The sequence below is a fragment of the Sorghum bicolor genome, chromosome 7, assembly GCF_000003195.3.
Source record: "Sorghum bicolor cultivar BTx623 chromosome 7, Sorghum_bicolor_NCBIv3, whole genome shotgun sequence".
Classification (NCBI taxonomy): Eukaryota; Viridiplantae; Streptophyta; class Magnoliopsida; order Poales; family Poaceae; genus Sorghum; species Sorghum bicolor.
In genome coordinates this window covers 63258203-63276946 of record NC_012876.2, presented here as the reverse complement: position 1 = coordinate 63276946, position 18744 = coordinate 63258203, and the positions used below count along the sequence as shown (strand labels likewise).

General features: G+C 43.0%; 2 protein-coding genes across 2 annotated transcripts; both read left to right on the top strand.

Moving 5' to 3' along the window:
* On the top strand, window positions 1030-6405 carry LOC110436967. Its single transcript, XM_021464840.1, has 14 exons — window positions 1030-1446; window positions 2417-2544; window positions 2622-2693; window positions 2766-2879; window positions 3199-3267; window positions 3358-3414; window positions 4218-4271; window positions 4403-4465; window positions 4568-4630; window positions 4721-4882; window positions 4987-5142; window positions 5613-5693; window positions 5769-5830; window positions 5919-6405. Exons 1-14 carry the CDS (start codon window positions 1242-1244, stop codon window positions 5998-6000), a joined length of 1368 nt encoding a protein of 455 aa, XP_021320515.1. The 5' UTR covers window positions 1030-1241; the 3' UTR covers window positions 6001-6405.
* Window positions 7357-9911, top strand: LOC8062430 (transcription termination factor MTEF18, mitochondrial). Its single transcript, XM_002445807.2, has 2 exons — window positions 7357-7634; window positions 7720-9911. Exon 2 carries the CDS (start codon window positions 7834-7836, stop codon window positions 9757-9759), a length of 1926 nt encoding a protein of 641 aa, XP_002445852.1. The 5' UTR covers window positions 7357-7634; window positions 7720-7833; the 3' UTR covers window positions 9760-9911.

Below are 18744 nucleotides of genomic sequence, written 5' to 3'. Positions count from 1 at the left end.
CATGGTGCCAGAGCCTAGGGAAGGGGTGGAGGCGGGGGCGCTCACGGCAAACCCGGAGCATATGGTTAAGGCTAGTGTGACGACAGGCGACAGTGGAGGGTGGTGTTGGCGGCATGCGTGCCAGAGCTTGGGAGGGGTCGAGGCGGGGGTTCTTGTGCCGGATCTAAAGCATATGACTTGTTAGTGTAATGGTGGTGGCAATGCCGCCGAAGCCATCAAGCGGGGTCAGGAGGCCGAGGATGGGAGGGGGGCGGGGGGAGAAGATGACGTGTGCTGGAGGGCGAAGGTGAGTGGATAGAGTTATCTGCACCTGCACACACATATAGTAATAAAGTCATTTCTTTTAGGTCATGTTTGGTTTCCATTGCTAAATTTAGGCATGTAAAATTATTTTAGCTACTTTTGGGTAACTAGTAGGACTAAACTATTTTAGCTTCTTTTAGTCATTATGTTTGAAAATTTAGGTACTAAAATGATTAAAGTTTAGGTAGCTAAAATTTAGCAAGGGAACCAAACAAACCCTTTAATCTATCTTAGAAGATGTAGTATACATTATTTTAGCATGTTGCAAGCAGTCTATCAAATGAATCCGAAGAATATACAAGTCAGCTACGAATGCTTCGTAAAGCAATAGTATGGTGATTTATTCTGGAAAGTCAGAAACGGTGCAAAATCGAGGAGGAAATCTTTGCATTTGCCCCTGAGAAGCAGACAGAAAATCTTTGCAGGACGGCTGCAACTCCATACTTACCAACCATCAAACAGAAAAAAAAGGCAACGCATGCCATTTGGAAACCACGGACGGAGGCGGTCCCGCTGTCGTGGTCGTGGCCGATACCGGCACGCCACCTGACCCCGGCCGCAGCGTCGCCGGGGCCCACGGCACAGTGACTCCATGCCCGTACTCGCCCCCCACGTCGCGGACCCAATAGCTGTCCGCCACGTGCGGCCCCGCCTCGCCACGTACCAGGTCACGTGCCCCCGCCCGCCACCGCGCAGCGTCATCAAAAAGATCTGCGCCGCGCGCCTGCGACACAGAGAGAGAGAGAGGGAGTCTCCTGACGACACCGGGCGGGCGGGCACACGAGCGCGAGCGGGCACGCACGAGTTCGCGACTCGCGAGTCCCTCCCCTCCTCCTCCACCCCCCGCGTGCTGCGCGTCGTTGGAACCAAGGATTGGATTAGCCTCGCCGAGGCGGAGGAGGGAGGAGCTGGTGGTGGTTGGCGAGGGGCTTGCAGGGATGGGGATCTCGAGACCCCTCGCGGCGCTGGTGCTGGCGCTGCTGATCGCCGTCGCTGGCGCGACCGCCGAGGAGCCGGTGGTGGAGGCGGACTCGTTGGCCGGCGCGGTGGAGGCGGCGGCGGCGCTCAGGACGGAGGAGGCTGCGGAGGCCGCGGCGCTCAGGGCCGAGCTGGGGCAACTCCAGGCGAAGATCTCCGCCTTAGGTCAGTGCCCAAGGCTTGAATCCACGGGGCGCGCTTGATTTTACTCTCGGGATGTTTTGGGTTGGGGCGGGTGTTGGTGGAATCGTCGAAGTTCATGCCTCGCGGCTAGGTTGATTCGTGCTGTTTCACTGGATTGACGCCGCTCCGGTGAGCTCCGGGTTTAGGGCGAGGGCCCAATTCAATTTTGCGGTGGTTGGTGAGCTACCCGGATCTATTTGGTGGGTGGGGGTTTAGCGTCTGCCTTTGCTCGATTGAACGAGTAGCTCCGGGGTGCTGCGAGATTTTATTGATTCCATTCGTGCTGATTTCGACCATGGGAGGAATGCAAAATTGGATAATTCTCTCTCTTTTTGGTACAAAATTGGATAATTCCCTCTTTTTGAGGAAACTGCTACCCAGCTCCCTCTGTTGTTTACACCGTTACCACATAGTACTGCTACTGGTCTTTTTTTTCCTGGCTTGCCCTTTTTACTTTATATTTTTGTTTACGCAAAAGTTCCCCTTTACTACTACTGTTACATTTACGACCGTGGGCGGTGGGCCAGTGTGTAATTGCAGCTGTGCTTTTGCCATGGATGGTGAACCACTGCCATAATTTTTTTTGGGGGCCTGCTTTATTGATGTGTACTGAAAATTCCAACCAAATACACTTCACACAGGCCCGTAGTCTTAATTGAGTTGAATAGCTCGGGAGCAATATTAATTGCTGTAAAACAGCAAATTTATGGTGCTTCCGAAGATGCCTGTACTACTGAAGGGTATAAACTCAAATTGTGGCACGGCATGGAAATAATATATTTTCATCGTGGTATTGTTTCTGTCATAAGCAAAGCAGTTTGCTTTACTATGCCACTTTGGCATTCTATATTAGCCCATGCGACCAAATTCATTTCAATTTAGAGCCATACAGATTGAAATCACACGTAATGTTGCCTTCTAAAACATCATTATGATTGGTTTCATGCTACAGAGTCAGACATAGCAGAGCGATCACAGGTACTGAAGAATAAGGACGATGCCATCGCGAACCTGGAGAAAGCCATTGAGACGAAGTCAAAAACTATTGCTTCTTTACAGGGCGAGATTGCTTCCCTCCAGGTATGTAATTTAAAACACGACAGTTACTCCTAAACATTCTTGTACATAATTGTGCACTTTTGCTTATCCATGTGCAGGCAAAGGGGTCTGTAGCTGCTGAGGAGGAGGCTAGTAAGGCCAATGCCCGGGCTATTGAGCTTGAGAAGCAGGTAGTTCATGAACACTTTGAACACGGCAGCATTGTGCTTGTGATTTCTCATTTTATTTTTCTCTTGTTCTAGATCGACAAGCTCAAAAAGGATATTGAAGCACAAAATAGCCAGAAAGCAGCACTAGAATCTAGGGCCAACAATGCAGAGAAGAAGGTGGAAGAGTTGAATGAAAAGCTTAATGCAGTAAGTGCATAATCCTTGTCTACAGTACAATTGAATATATATATATATATATATATATTTTTTAAAAACTATGATCAACTTTTTTAGTTACATGTACTGTGAGTTAAGTGGATATGCCATCTGCCTTTTCCCTTTTCTAGTCATCTACAAGCCTGAAATACATTCTTATTACACTAGGCGCAACCGACCTTAAATTAGATATCTATACTAAAGTCCATTGAATTTTTAAATTTTATTGAAGGCCTCTGGTGAAAACCATTCAACCCAATGGATGTTTTAGATGTTGGATTACTTTGTTCTTATATTTTCTCCTTGCTAGATCCAAAAGGAAAGTGATGAGCGAAAACGCAAAATCAAGAAGACCGAACGTGCTCTTAAAGTCGCCGAGGTTTGCAGCAAGTTTGTTTATTATTAATGCACTTCTGTCCTGGTTGTTGTGTGGTATATATTGTTACATATTTGTTCTTTCACATCGTAGGAGGAATTAATGAGGTTGCAGTTAGAAGCAACTGCTAAGGCAAAACAGCTGACAGAGGTAAGGATATATTCTGTCGCTATCATCAGTTGTACTTCATGAAGATTGAGAAATTTTAGCAATGTAATAACATCATCTGTGCATACTAACAAGCATATAATAATACAAAAAGTTACTAAATTTATTGCATTGCACGTTTGCTTTATACTCTCGGGTATGGATGGTGTTCAGAGTGCAAACATGTCTGTTTATGTTCCACAAAATCATTTTACTAACCTCAAGTTTGAACACTTGTCTTATTCAAAGTGCAAACAGAGTCAAATTTAAGTCATTTTTGTAGAACTTTTATTAATAAACCAAGCCATGACAACAAAAGTGAAAGTTTGCACAAAATTTTGAATAAGACGAATAGTCAAACTTGGTGTCAAAAAAGTCAAACGTCTTATAATTTGGGATGGATCGAGTACTCTTTATTATTTATTATTTCTGTTTAGAAACAATCACAAAGTAGTGTCAGAACAAATGAGTTAAATCTGCACAAATTCTTGTGGTTCCCAAAAGTTATTTGTTGTAATCTATTAAGACATTGTTTTCCTTCAGTTGGGTGGTTCGCTACCAGTTTTAGAGATAAGTTTTGATAAATCTTTTGTTCCACAATAGTATACCTTCTAAGATGCAGTATTTGTTGCTTGGCACTTCACTAATGTGTTTAAAGTTCTGATGGTTACCTAGACTAGGCTAAGCAGAGCATACATATTGTAGTTCTACTGCCTTGAACTTTAAATGCTTGTCTTTGATAATGTCTTTTTTTGCTTGTTCCCATCTACAGCATATTTATGATTCAGTCTTGTTTCCTTTTACAGGTTCATGGAGCATGGTTGCCACCTTGGTTAGCGGCACAGTATGCTCACTATGTGGTAAGAGTGGAACCACAAATATTTATCAATGCAATTTCCGTTCTCATGCTGTCCCACTGCTGACCAAAATATTTACTGCTGCAATTTACATGCTCATGCCCTCTCATCACTATATTCGTCATAATTTGTAGGAGGTTGTCTCAGGCTACTGGAATCAACATGGGAAACCTGCTGTGCATAATGTTTTGCATAAGGTGTCTCTTCATACTATGATACTACATGTTTTTGTTTTCAATTTCAAAATGCAATCCACAAATAAAACTACCATTTATATGTCCACATATCTAATATTCCAGGCATCAGAAAAATCAGCACAGGCAAAGAAATGGGCTGAACCTCATATTGAGACTGCCAAGACGGTAATGCCATCTTTTCATGTACTTTAGTAGTTTCTTTTGTTTTATCTTGCACTGACAGTTTGCTGACATTATTACTTTCTATGATTGAAGAAATGGATTCCTGTTAAGGAAAAATTGGTTGTCCTCAAGAAAAATGCTGAACCTTATGTACAAAAGGTATCAACAAGATCAGTGGAGTTGTATGAGTCATCAAGGGATGCTGTGACACCTCATGTTGTCAAAGTTAAAGAGTTTGTTCATCCCTACTACCAGGTAATTACCACACTTGCTATTTCAAGAATATATACAGTAATGTGCTGATTAGAGTAATCCATATGCAGTTGCTGATATTCATTTATTTGATTATGTTAATCCAGGAAGCCAAGATGTTTTCTAAGCCTTACATTGATCAAATTGCTGAGATCACTAAGCCACATGTTGAGAAAGTTAGAACTACTCTGAAGCCATACACTAAGAGAGCAGTTCATGCATATGGGTCATTTCTTGAGTCGGCAACCACATACCATAGACAGGTTTGTGGTTCTTTTTTAATTCCATTCCAGTTCCTGTTGCATGCCATTTCAGTACGTCCTATTCTGCCGTGGGCTGTATGTAGTAGCTGTAGCCTAAAGCCACACTTTGATCTGGTATCCAACTCACAATGTGCATATCTGCTCCCCAGTCTTCCTCTTACCCTCTAGATGTAGCATGCCGAGCTACTTATGGTTGCCATGGGACATGCCCTTATTTTAGCCTTCTTCCCTGAAGGGTGCTGTATAAATGTTCCTGCATAATAGCCTACAAAAGGGCCTAGAAATGATAGCCCTTCTCTTGATAGTTTTTCTCTTTTTAGCTGCTTTATTAAGTTAATGAATTTAACTTTCGTTTTATTATACTTTTAGCTGGTTGTTATATATGTTTAATTTTTTCTATCATGTGATATTTACTATTTTTCCTTTTAAAAAACTGACATGACAAAATACCAACATGTTCTCCTTTGTAGGCTCAAGCAAGCATCATGGACTACCTTCACCAGCATGACATAACAAAATCATTTGCAACGAAGGAGTTAGTTTGGTTTCTGGTAAGCACTCTACATTATTTCGGCAGTGAACCGCAGCTTAGTGATCATCTAACAAACATACTTCTTTATGTACAGGCTTCTGCTTTGCTAGCTCTGCCTGTCTTCATTATATACAGGCTTCTAGTTGAGACATTCTGGTTAGTTTCTCATATGCTGATTTCAATCCTAATAACTATTAGCATTGCCTTAAGTAAACTGACATTATCTTCTGTTGCTTATATGTAGCACCAAAAAGAATAAAAGGCCTCGTGGTGGTAACGGTAACCATGGCCACAAGAGACAGAAGCGGCGACACGCTGACAAGTAGATCAATTTACTGAACACTTTAGGGTTCAGTATGCTGTGTATTGTCGCAGATCTTTGAGCAGGATTGGATCGCTTTCCCTCCCTGAGGCTGTACTGATGAACCATGGAGGAAGCAGACTTGGGTCATGAGCACCCTTACCGTGAAAGCACTGTACACCACCGACATTTCTCTCTTCTTCTTTTACATTTTCCGCCCCAGGTGTAATATGGCTTCAGTGCAGCAGACCTTTTATCTGCACTTTGCTGGGGTTAAGGGGTTATGCCTCGGCCTTTGTTTGATTGGTCATTGTTTATTGTAACTTGTGAATGTGTTTTGAGTTCGTGTGCTTGTTTTTGTCGGCGACCTACATTCGAACTTATTACTTATGTATACAGTGGTTGGTTGTTAAGCTTCCTGGATGTCTCATGTTCACTTTATTGATGTATGCTTGGTCGACACCATGATATGGTAGAATGGTGGTTCACTCTCAAGTTATGATTATGACTTATGAACAGGAGAAGAGTATCTATGAATTGCTAGCCATCTGGTGTGCTTGCTGTGTTATATAAGAATCCAGAAAATGCACATCCATTTGTCATTTAGGGTCCGAGTACTGAACCTGATGCTGTTTGAGCTAACGAATATTTGGCTCGTTTTCGTTCATGAAAAATAGTTTGTCGATGAAATTTTGCTGAAGCTGTGGAAAATTTAGTCTGCACAGGTTTTGGCTTAGCCACGTTTGAACCTGAACTTTTTCTCCGTTAACATCTGCCAACTGACCGCTTTGGCACTGATATGGCTTTGAACAAAACGTTATGAGCTACAAATCTGTAGATCTCTATAATTTTCAAATCCATCTCCATATCAGGTCAAATGAAAAGGTTTAATTTTCAAAATAAATCTATCTCCATACGAGGACAAATGGAAAAGGAAAATGTTATGAAATAAAGATTACTATTTGCTAAAGAAAAAAAAGAAAACAAAAGGAAAATGTTATGAAATAAAAGTTGTAGGTATTGTCAAGCTCAACAATTTTTATGTATATTCATCTTCATCAATCGTTATATTGAAAAGGTACAAATTCTAAGTGATCCGTTAATTTTGAGATTTATTGGGTACGTGCGTATATTAATAGGTGTGAATATATGTGTATGAGCGTCTAGTTTTGTCTATAATTTATAAAAATAAAAAAGAGAATCCTGCCAGTTGAAGTGACGTAATTTAAATCTCACCGTTTCGATTGGCCGTAAAACATTTTTTCGTTTCAGTCGATTTAATTCTGCAAAAAACGAGATATAGAAATATATAAAAAAAACATCCTTTTCTGGGCTTTAATCCACGCGCGACGGCCCATCATCAGCTGCTTCCACTCCCCACCGCCGGAGCACACCCAAACGGCCGAACCCCCAAACCCCAGGTCCCCACCCCAACTCAACCCCTCCGCCGCCGGCCGCACCGTCTCGTCCGCCACGCGCCACCAGCGGCCTGCGTCCTCCCACCTCCTCGCGAAGTCTGTGCCCTCTTTGCCGCAGCTTCATCTGCTCTGCCCCACTCCACCAAGGAGCTCGGGCACCGGCTGCCACTGCACGGTCCTGCGCCGGCGACCGTTTGACGCCGCCCGCTTCAGCGGTAGTAGCAGCGTGCTACTTCACTTGGTACGCTCTCCTTCTGGTGTGAAGCATCTTGTCCCCGCGGGAGATTGACGTTTGTCTTATTTGTCGTTTTGATTTCCGCGTGCAGACTGGGCGCTGAGGGTGCAGAAGCTGGAGCCGCCGTCGATGGCGGCCGTGGAGTAGCACCCCAAAGCTGTCGCCTTTCTTGCCGTCCTGCCAGCGCTTCCAGCTCGGTTTCTCCATGATCCTCCGCAGCGCACTAAGGGCCGGTCGCGGCCTCAGGCGGGTTCCCCTGGTTCATCTCATTGTGGAGCACGGTGAGCCGTCCCGAGCACCACCCCGGTGTGCTACTGATACCCGGGATGTTGAAGAACCATCAGCTGTGTTGAATTGGTGGGGGGTCAGTCCAATTGGTCATCGGTATCAGTTGCGGGCTTACTCGGCTGCAGCTGCACACGTTAGGGGTGAGAAACCGTTGGATTGTGCTAATGAGGTGGTAATGATGGATGGGGAGGTCAAGCGAATGAAGAAGATGCGGGTGTTCTGGACCGCTCAGCGGACTTTCATGGAGTACCTCCATGTCACACGGGGGCTGAGCTTTTTGGATGCCGAGCATATAAGCAAGCACTCACCTGCCTTTGTGAGCAAGCTGCTGAACCAGGTGAAGGATGCTATCAAGGACCCTGTGGAAGGGGGTGAGGCAGTGTTCAGGTCAAAGGTGAAGACAAGGGAGATGAGGGATGAGAGGGCCACTACTGCGTTGCAGCGTCTGTTCAGGTATCATCCGATCAATGAGTTTGAGCCATTCTTCGAGAGCATGGGCTTAAAGCCGAGTGAGTATGAATCCTTTCTGCCTCAGGATCTCATGTTTCTATCCGATGACGAGGCATTGCTGGAGAACTACCGTGTTCTTTGCAATTATGGGGTTATGCGCACTAAGATTGGGGGGATATACAGGGATGCTGGGGAGGTTTTCAGTTTTGGTGATGGTGTGCTTGCGTCTAAGCTAAGAGCTATTGAGGATCTAGGGTTCAGTAAGACCACTGTGATAAAACTTGTGACCTGTTGCCCTGCGGTATTGACACGTGGCCCGCATGCTGAATTGAAGATCATAAAGTGGCTAGATGACACTGGCATTCAGAGAGACTGGATTGGTCAATTCTTATCTATAAAGAAGTCGTATAATTGGAGAAAGATGGTCGAAGTTCCTCAATTTTTTACTGAATTAGGATTTGATAAGGAGGGTATTGGTAAATTGATCAGACAACACCCAGATTTCTTGTTGGATGGTTCTGGAAAGGCACTGTTTAGGGCAGTTGCCATCATGCTGAAAGCAGGGTCTGGAAAAGAAGATCTATTTGATCTTTTCCTGGACTTCCCAGATGTACAGGCCAGGAGTTTCGCAAGGAACATACAGAGTCTTATACTATTCTTAACTGAAATTGATGTAAGCGAGGAGGATATTAAGAAGTTTGTGGTAGCAAATGCATCAATGCTTGGTTCTGCTCGAGTGAAGAAGGCAAACAGCATTCTTACATATCTCAATGTGGGGAAGAGGCGTTTGTGGAGGATTATAATGGAAGAGCCACACGAACTGATGAAATATGCATTAGGGTTAAAGGTCAACCGCCTACCGCCTTATGACAGGACTGAGAAATCACTGAAGGAGAAGGTGAAATTTTTGAAAAACATAGGATTTGAGGAAGGCTCTGATGATATGAACAAGGCACTGAAAACTTTCCGTGGTAAGGGTGATCAGCTACAAGATCGGTTTGACTTTTTGGTGAAGACTGGATTTGAACCCAAGGATGTATCGAAAATGATCAAAGTAGCACCGCAGGTTCTGAATCAGAAGATACATGTCCTTGAGTCCAAGATAGCATTCCTTTTAAATGAGACATCATATCCTCTAAGTGCTCTGGTTGGATACCCTGCATACTTGTCGTTCACTATAGAGAGAACCAAAGCTAGGTTTCTAATGTACAATTGGCTGCGAGAAAAAGGGCTGGTTCCTCCTAATCTTGCTCTATCCACCTTATTAGCTTGTTCAGAGAAGCGGTTTCTTAAATATCTGGTCCTAAAACATGAAAAGGGTCCAGAAGTCTGGGAGAAGTTGAAGAAAGAGGTAGTTGCAGACAAAAACATGCACTGTACTGCAGATGATTAGCACGATATTATTTGTTGAGAGATTTTTTTTTGAGGAAAAGGCAATGGAGTGCCTTTTTCATGTTAATTATGTAATGAAGAATGTGCATGGATGGTAGTAACTGATATTTTAACTTAGTTCCATGAATATTGTTTTTGTTTTGTTTTGTCTTATCGCTGGTCTAGAGTGGACAGACCTCGATTCTGACTATGGCACACCCAAACTTCGCAAATGTTATTCAGCATCAACTATACTCATATGAGCTAAATCCTGCATGCTAAAGCATTATCTTTTGCCATAGGTGTGCTCCTGAATGTAAAGTTCTACTGTACACAATCGATTAGCGAAGCTCACGTGGCCATCTGCAAGGCACCATATATAATAAAAGGATGTGTCTTGCTGATCCGAAACTATCAGGCAATGTCTTGCCTGTGTCTATTGATTTGTTCAATCCCAACAAGAATTAGGGCCTGTTTGATGCACATGGCTGGGTTGACTAACAATTAGTTGAAGACTTGGCTAAAAAATTAGCCCTCCTGTTTGGATGCACCACTACTAATTAAAGCTAAAATTTAGCTCAAGGTATCCAAATACCCTTAGTCTGACCTGGTGCCTGACATCAAGAGTCAGCCTGAACAGCTGAGGCAAGAGTCTGATTGTCCGTTATGAAGTTTGCCACCCGCTGGTTAAGCGCATTGTCGATTTTGACACCGAGCAAGAGGGCATGTGCTTCATCAGCCTCCAAAGGGTCAAAGTTTCATGGAGAAAGCAACCTGCAAAAAACAAGCCGAACGCACACCACGCGTACGTTAGGATTAGCACACCAATGCCAGTTTAGTTTTGAGCTTGAGAACCATGCAAGCAAACAGAAGCATAAAAAAGAAGGACCATTAACAACCTGTGCCACCAGAGAAGTATATCCTGAACCTGGAGTCTAGAGATGGGAGACGGTTAAGACCTAAATGCACAGGATTAGCAAGGGAAGGAGTATGATATTCAAACTTCAATAGTTAAACTAAGATATTACTCTCTGTCCTGGAAGGTCCAACTAGAATCTGTGCCAGTCAATTGACCAATTTTATAGAAAGAGCATCAACATCTATGACATAAAATGAATATCTTATGAAAATATATTCTATGGTAAAATCTTAGCGTTTTTTTTTTTCTAAAAATTCTGTTCTTTTCCCGTGTATAACACCTAAGAATGAAAAGGACCAAAACCTGCAGCAGCAATATGAGAATAAAGCCCATGGTCCGAAAGAGTAAAAAGTATCAGCTTTCAGCCCAATAATGGATCAAAGCCACTTGGGCCTAACAAAGCTTTACTGGATGAATAGATGATATTCGTTTTCCAATTTCCCACAACGTGAACAAGCCTCATCTACACTTTGGGTCATTGTGCATATGGCTAATTGTGTGCAAGTCTGAGGAGTCTCCAAGAAAAAAAAATGGAAAAAGTATTGATTCTTATCTGAATTGATTTGTCTGCCCCAAAACCAGAAGAATTTGCACACAAAAAAAAAGACCGCGGGGGAATGTTAAATGTAGCCATGTAGGAGACTGGAGAGTTAACTACCTCTTGAAGTGGCAGCACCTTGTACGCACTCTTAGAAGAAAGTCTCTAGCAGGAAAGTATCTTTTTTTTTTGAATCTTAGCAGGAAATATCTGGACCATCATCACCTGAGATTGGAGGGACCCAAAATAGAAGTTTGCACTAAGAGCATCTCCAAGAGCCTTTCTAAATCTCACTCTCTAAATCATCATTTGGAGAGTCATTTGCATAAAAATCACTTTCTATATTTTTTTACTTTCCAACAGTTTTGCTAAATCTCATACGCACTCTAGAGAGTCATTCTCGTCTTCTATATTTGGCTAGCGAAAAACCCGGAATAGACAATGGCTATATTTGGATGACCATTTAGAGAAACTGTTGGAGGGTAGTTTTTCACCAAAATTGTTATTCCTAGCATTTAAGAAGAATATGCAAAGTCTCTTGGAGATGCTCTAAGGCCTTGAGATTGGAGCGATTTTTTTGGCTTTGGTTATTGTAGCATTTTCGTTTGTATTTGACAATTATTGTCCAATTACAAACTAACTAGGCTCAAAAGATTCATCTCGTAAATTATAGGCAAACTGCACAATTAGTTTTTATTTTCGTCTATATTTAATGCTCCATACATGCGTCCAAAGATTCGATGTGATGGAAAATCTAATATTTTTAGAAACTAAATCAGGCCTAACACCTTTTTCCAACATACATGGTCAAGCGCTCTTTTTTTGAATGGATCCAAAAGTGAGTTCAGTATGTAGCCCTAAAAGAACTACTTATAATTAATAAGAATAAATTATTCTTATTTTCTTGCAACATCATTTCTTCTTTTGATGAAGTTGAAGAACCCGATTTTTTACAACTACCTCTTTCGTTTAACTAACTTACTATCCCATCAAATCCCTAAAGAATAACAAAAAGATATATCGAGGGGGAGGGGGGGGGGGGTAACCGTGTAAGTGTCACACAAAATATATGAGACACTGGCAGCATGTAGTTTGTAGTAATGCCATATAAGGATGGATATTGTAATGCATTTGTTTGAGAGTAAAGTTACTCAACTACATCTCTCTCAGAAAACAAATGAGCAAACCATTACGGAAGTTAAAGGTGGAAATGACCATAGACGTAGATTTGATCACAAATGTGAATCTGCTGACTTCCGTATTCAAGTACTTCTACTTCACTGAAATATTTAAAACTTATGACAAATGTTAAGTTCTTCGAGAGTAAAGTTACTCAACCACATCCCTCCCAAAAACGTATTAGTCAACCATTATGCTAAAGCATAAGCTAAAAGGTGGAAAAGGTTCGCAGACAAAGATTTTATGAGAAATGTGAGACTTAAGGGGGTGTTTGGAACTGCTCTATAAAACTCTACCGTGAAGCAGTTTCACAGAAATATGAAGTTTGTGGAACACCTCTAGGTGCTCTGACAACTCCATCATTTTCCTCGAATAGATCGAGTGCGTGGAGCGGAAATTGTTAAGCTAAAAACATAAAGCAGAGCAGTTCCAAATATATAACCCCTAGACTTGCAACACGCTTCGTTGACAGAGTACTTGTTCGTAAGAAGTTATGTGCTAGTCACTATGTAAAAAAAGATTATTACAGACGCGCCTTAAGTGTCATCACAGACGCATGTACGAGCGTCTTTAATAAGGAGTCTGTGATAATAACTAATTTCAGACACTCTACGGCGCGTCTGTAATAATAAACTACTACCGACACGTTTCAGTTACGAGTGTCTGAAACAAGAAACAAGACGCGTCTGTGGTAAGAAAATTCCAGCGACACTTTATTCGAACAAGGGTCTGAGTACATCAGATATACTACAGACACTTGTTCAAATCAAGGGTCTATGATTACTACAGACGCTCCTTCAAACAAGGGTCCGTATTATAACAATTATACTACAGACACTTATTCAAAACAAGGGTCTATAGTTACTATAGACGCTCCTTCAAACAAGGGTCTATAGTTAGCATTTTCTACTGCCTATAACCATATGTGCAGCTTTTCACCTGCACTATACAGGACCGGCTACTTTAACAAATAGCAGATTGAAGTTTAATTGCTCAAAGTGTGTAGCTCCAAAAGCGAATGTGCATATATATAGTTAATCCAAACATGGTCCATACACTTGTTTTAAGACATTAAAGTTGTTAAATGTAAACTCACGGCATGCATAAATCCACAAACTGCATGCCGGTCTCAAGCAGCATCATTTGCAGCTAGCAGGGTCATAAAATTCGCCTTCTTCCTCCACGATTTGCGACATAATGAACATAGAAATCTTCTCTCTAATATCCCCCAAGCTGATTGGCACGCTTAGAAAATCAAAGTCCTGTAAAACACAACATATATAGCCAATGAGATAAAGACGCATATAACTTAATTGCATTACATTCGAGGCAACTTTTAGAAATATGCATCTAACTACTATGCAAAAGGCTGATGACAACAGGCCTAATTCCATGAGGAATTCGAACATATGATCAAGAACAACAATGACATATTATATAAGAAATCTCAGCTCTTTAATTTGTCTCTCAAACACAAAGCTATTCACTGATGAAAAATCTAGTACCCCCTACTGGCTGCAGGTCCTCTTATTTGGTCTCATTAAGTTATACCCTTCTTTTCTTTTGCTGCATGATGCTTTGTCATTCCTTTCATGACTCTCAGATGATGACGACCTTTCCTTTGCAATAAGAACTTAATCTAAAGGAACACCTTTCTATATATCTCTCACCCATGCCTTACAATTTGCATCTTCTCATGCACTCTGTTAAATTATAGACTCAGTCGCATGTTGCTCCTCTCTCTCTCTCTCTCATGTAATACAAATATATATAAGGACCACATTATTCAATCACTAGTTTGGAAAATATACATATATATAAACCCTTACTGCCCATGCACATCACACCTCTCTTTCTCATTGCACATATATTAGTAAATTTTTAATGATGCAGTACCGGTGTTAATGACATTGTTAATTAATTGCATGTTTTGTAGAGACTCTACAACATCTTTCCATCACAACCAATGCACATGGCAAAGCAAATTCCTGCTAAGGTATACTAGCTAGTATGTCCTCCTTAATTAATCCATTGATGTGTTGTTAAGAACACAAACAACTATCAGTAAACAGCTAAGTAGTCCATGCATGCAAACTATATATCTCCATGGTGCATCAATGGATTATATACTAAGGATTTAGTAAAACTGGGCATCCATTATATATAGGTTCCATGCAAGTAAGATCACAGTCAGTTGTAAAATGTGAATGAAAAAACATGTCAAATCTGCAGTGACACTATCAGGTTCTTAGCAACATCCAACAACTGATGTCTCCTATGAGCAGGGGCAGACACAGGGGGGCTGGGGGGGCTGGCCTCCCCCAACAGCCTTGTAATTCTCTATTATATACTTAAGTATATGGATATTATTAGCATAATTAAAGGCCTGCCCCCCTAATTCTAAGCCCAAGTGGCCAGGTTCATTTGAAGCCCAAGTTCTAAGCCCAATTACGAGGCATACGAAGAGACGAGCAGCAGCCTGGCCTCCTCGATTAAGCTCCTCCCCTCCTCGTCTCGACATCTCCCAGAGAGCCCGACTGTTCGCGTCGTCGCCGATTAGTTCAAGTGCTAATTCTATTGAAAATGAAAATCCCAACATGGAAACTGATAATGTCCAAGTCCAAGTGGAAGTGCAAGCTCCCATTGATGATGTGGAAAATCTTAATAATCAGAATAGTGATGTTGCAGCTGCAACACCAGTAGAAGCGCGCAGAGGCAGCCGAGCAGGCCCCCAATAGCCAAGCATCAAGTAGCTAGTGCATTTGAGAGAGAGCCAGGTAAAAGAGTTGATTTAATGATGGTCACACAAAAATTAATTACAATGCTATTATTAGCAAATTTGGTCACTACCTGAGCTGAGCTGAGCTGAGCTGAGCACACGCCATGTCAGGGATGCAAGCTGCTGGATATCAACTAGCCGTCAGGTGGCAGCTATAGACCACAAGGGCAGGGACTCATCTTTGGGGAGAATATTTGTGTCGCCCTTGTGCAGTTCTGCAAGTGAGGCGACAATTTTCAGTGCCGACAGCGAGTACTACTTCTAGCCTGCAAATTATTATGTGGACGAGTTAGAATAACAACATTACATAAGTGGTGAAATTGACTGTCTTGTCTTTGTACAAATGGCAAATACACTGTCCCTTAATTGGGCAGGCTATATCTGAAGCAGCTGGCTGTTACACTTTCAGTTAAACAAACATGCAGAATATAATATATAGATGAAATGAAAGAGACCAAGTGAACAACTTGAGAATTATATTATATAAGGCAATAATTCAGCAACATGTTACTTTTTCTGATTTTTGATAACATGGAATTGCAACAGACGTGGACAGGAAAGTGGTTATTATCATATAACAGGGAATTGCAACAGACCTGATTTTTGATAATGCTCTCATATTATATTGTCATATTAATATGCTACTGGGACAATTCTGCATGTACCAACACAAATATGTACATGAACATGCCGTGGGCCTTTGAATACTATCAGTCTATATTCCGAAGCTACATGGAAGCTCCTTTTCATGAGAGGCTACAAAAATAAAAAATACATTTCCATCACCTTTCCGAGAGTCCACAGCAAATCTCCGAGAGTCCAAACCACGGCGTGATGGCGTCCGCTCCACAGCCACTGACCAGCCTTCAGTGAGCATGTGTTGCGTATGGTCCTCCTTTTGCTCGCCGCTGTCGCTGTGCAGAGCCGATGAGGAACAAACACCCCGAGCCTGGTACGGCGACAGCAGCTCCGTAGTTGGTCTCCAGTCTCAAGGCCTTCGCTCTCCCCACTGGCCTTTACTGCTGATGTGCACTGCATACAGTCATTAACCCATACAAATAAATTTGAGTTATTTGTTGATTCTTCTAATTTTTTCTCCCAATTTCTTCAATCTGTAAAATCAGCAAGTTATGAATACTAAAAGTGAATAATTGAGTAATATATTTTGCTTTCCACTGAGATCTTTTAATGCTAGTTGTCTATAATTTTTATGATGATTTGATGTTTGATATCCCTAATCTCCAGATTGAATAGTGCATACCCTCTGCTAGTCTGTACAGAATTATATATAGTTAAGAAATTTATGATCATTGTGGTTTCTGTTACCTATTTTTTAGAAATTGATATTCATTGTAAACACAGTTGACTCATCATCAAAGTGTCATGCTCCATTATGATCAAATATATGAACTTGCACACTTGCTAGCTATCGATGAGGACAAAGAGCAAATCAAATCCACTGTAAATATGTTATTGCAATTGGTAAATTGGCCCCGTAGGGATGTGGTGTTTGAGCTGAGTCCAGAAAAAATAGACCTGGGACTGGAGTTTGTCATAGGTGCTGAAATCGATCGATCACTAACCTCGGTGCTAGAGCTGTGCTGAAGGACCTCCGAAGCCGCCCCCTGCCTGGGCACGCGCGCCCAAGGACCTCTGAGCCGCCGGTGGAGCCACACACCGCCGTCGCCGGCTCACCGCACCGGCGAGCTGGCCGCGCACCACGTACGCCCGGCCGCGCGCCTCCCTGCCACGAGCGCCTCCACGACCGCCGCCCGCCTCGCTGCGCGTTCCCAAGCACCGTCGCGCCGTCAGAAGCCGCGCGCGCCGGCCGCCGCCCGACAATGGCGCGCACTCGATCGAGCGCCGCGCGTGCACCACACCAACGGCCGGCCGCCGCCTACTATCGAGCTGATGATCGAGCTTGCATAGCCCCGATGTCGATCCGGAATAGAGCAAGCTAGAGCAGAGTGTGTGTTCTTCTGTCAATTGAATTGAATGCGTCCCCTGCCAGCTGCCAACCACCCGCCAAAATTTAATCGCTGATTTTAGACACTTCTAGTCAAAAGGCGTCTGAATTTTTCACGCTTATTTTAGACACTTCTAGTCAACAGGCGTCTGAATCTAACACAATAATCATGGCATAACACATTCAGACACACTTACTAACAAGAGTCTGTAATATAGTCTTATTTCAGACGCTTATTGGCTTTGCTGCGCTGACTTTGTCAGTCAACGAGTGACTACAGACACTTCTCCTAAATATGTGTCTGTGATAGTTTATCTCAGACGCCTGTTAACAAGTTGTCTGTAATTTGGCTGGTGAATTTGGCCTTTTTTTACATAGTGAGTGGACCAGTATTTTCTACTTGTAGATTTAAAAAACCTAGACGGAAGCATAACATAACATAACAAAGCCTCGTTTTGTTAGTTTGTATCTTTTGCCATATAAGGATGGGCACTGAAGAATCTGAATCCGCCGTCCATGTCCCACGGTGCATGGCATTGCCGCATTGGCATGGCCGTGTGTGTCGGGACACGGCCCACGGCCGGCGCGTCGAGCAGCAGCAGCAGCGCCCCGTTCGTTCACCGTACGCGGCATGCATTGCATGGTCAGCGGTGACTCATCAGCCACAACCAGACAAGGCCAGCGTCCTCGTAGGATTAGGACGCACCATGTCATGGCGATGTGTGGTCAGGTCGCAGCCATCGGGGCCGCGACAGCCAGCAGGGATCGCCACGCGCTATTAGCAGTCAGTCACCACCCCTCGACAGCGATTGCCAAATTTTAGTTGGCCAAAATTTTTTGCTTTGAAGTACCATAGCATTTTCGTTGGGAACTAAACAAGGCCAACGGAATGGAAACGACTGCGCAGGCAGTTAGCAAGCTACCAGCTGTCCAAGAGGCGTACACGAAAATACAAAGCATCCTTCCAGCTCTCCTCACACGCCACAATTCATTTCGCCCAATTAACCCAAACCCGTCACGTCCTAGATAGATACAACAAAGCACACGGAAATCATGCGTCAATGCCAACAAACCCAGCAAGGCCCCAGCCAATCAAACATTATTACTAGTAGTACATTATTACTAGCTAGCTGCTGTGCTTTGACGACTGCCGTGGCGTGGATCGCCATCCACTCGGACAGGATTCATCACATGATAATAATATTGAATTGTATATCCATCCGTCCGTCGAATCCTGACCTCGTCTCTTCAGAACACATAAACTAGCTAGCTAACCCCCGTATATGTGGGATGTAATGCTGCTGGTAACCCCAGCCATCTATTCACCTGTTGCTTTCTAAAAGCAGAGTTTAATCTCCTTTTAGAAGAAAAGAACACACACACTGGCTAGTGGCTAGGCTACAACTACAACAAAAAGCAATGCATCTGGCCAGCGGCCACCTGGGTTCAGGGCATCCAAAGACCTGATCCTTTTTGCTCATTGCCAAAGACAACCAAATGATTCGCAATGATATCTGCACTGATGCACATGGCCACATCACATGCGCATATATAAGGATCCATGTTAAGCACAACAGACAACCAACAAGCACCACCAGCACCAGCACCACAAAGGTCTCAGCCATA

Excerpts from the sequence above, each read along its gene's own strand:
- LOC110436967 (XM_021464840.1), top strand. The coding sequence starts at position 1,242 with ATGGGGATCTCGAGACCCCTCGCGGCGCTGGTGCTGGCGCTGCTGATC. Across the intron at positions 1,447-2,416 it reads GGCGAAGATCTCCGCCTTAG|AGTCAGACATAGCAGAGCGA; the intron begins GTCAGTGCCCAA and ends TTCATGCTACAG. Across the intron at positions 2,694-2,765 it reads CTATTGAGCTTGAGAAGCAG|ATCGACAAGCTCAAAAAGGA; the intron begins GTAGTTCATGAA and ends CTCTTGTTCTAG.
- LOC8062430 (XM_002445807.2), top strand. The coding sequence starts at position 7,834 with ATGATCCTCCGCAGCGCACTAAGGGCCGGTCGCGGCCTCAGGCGGGTT.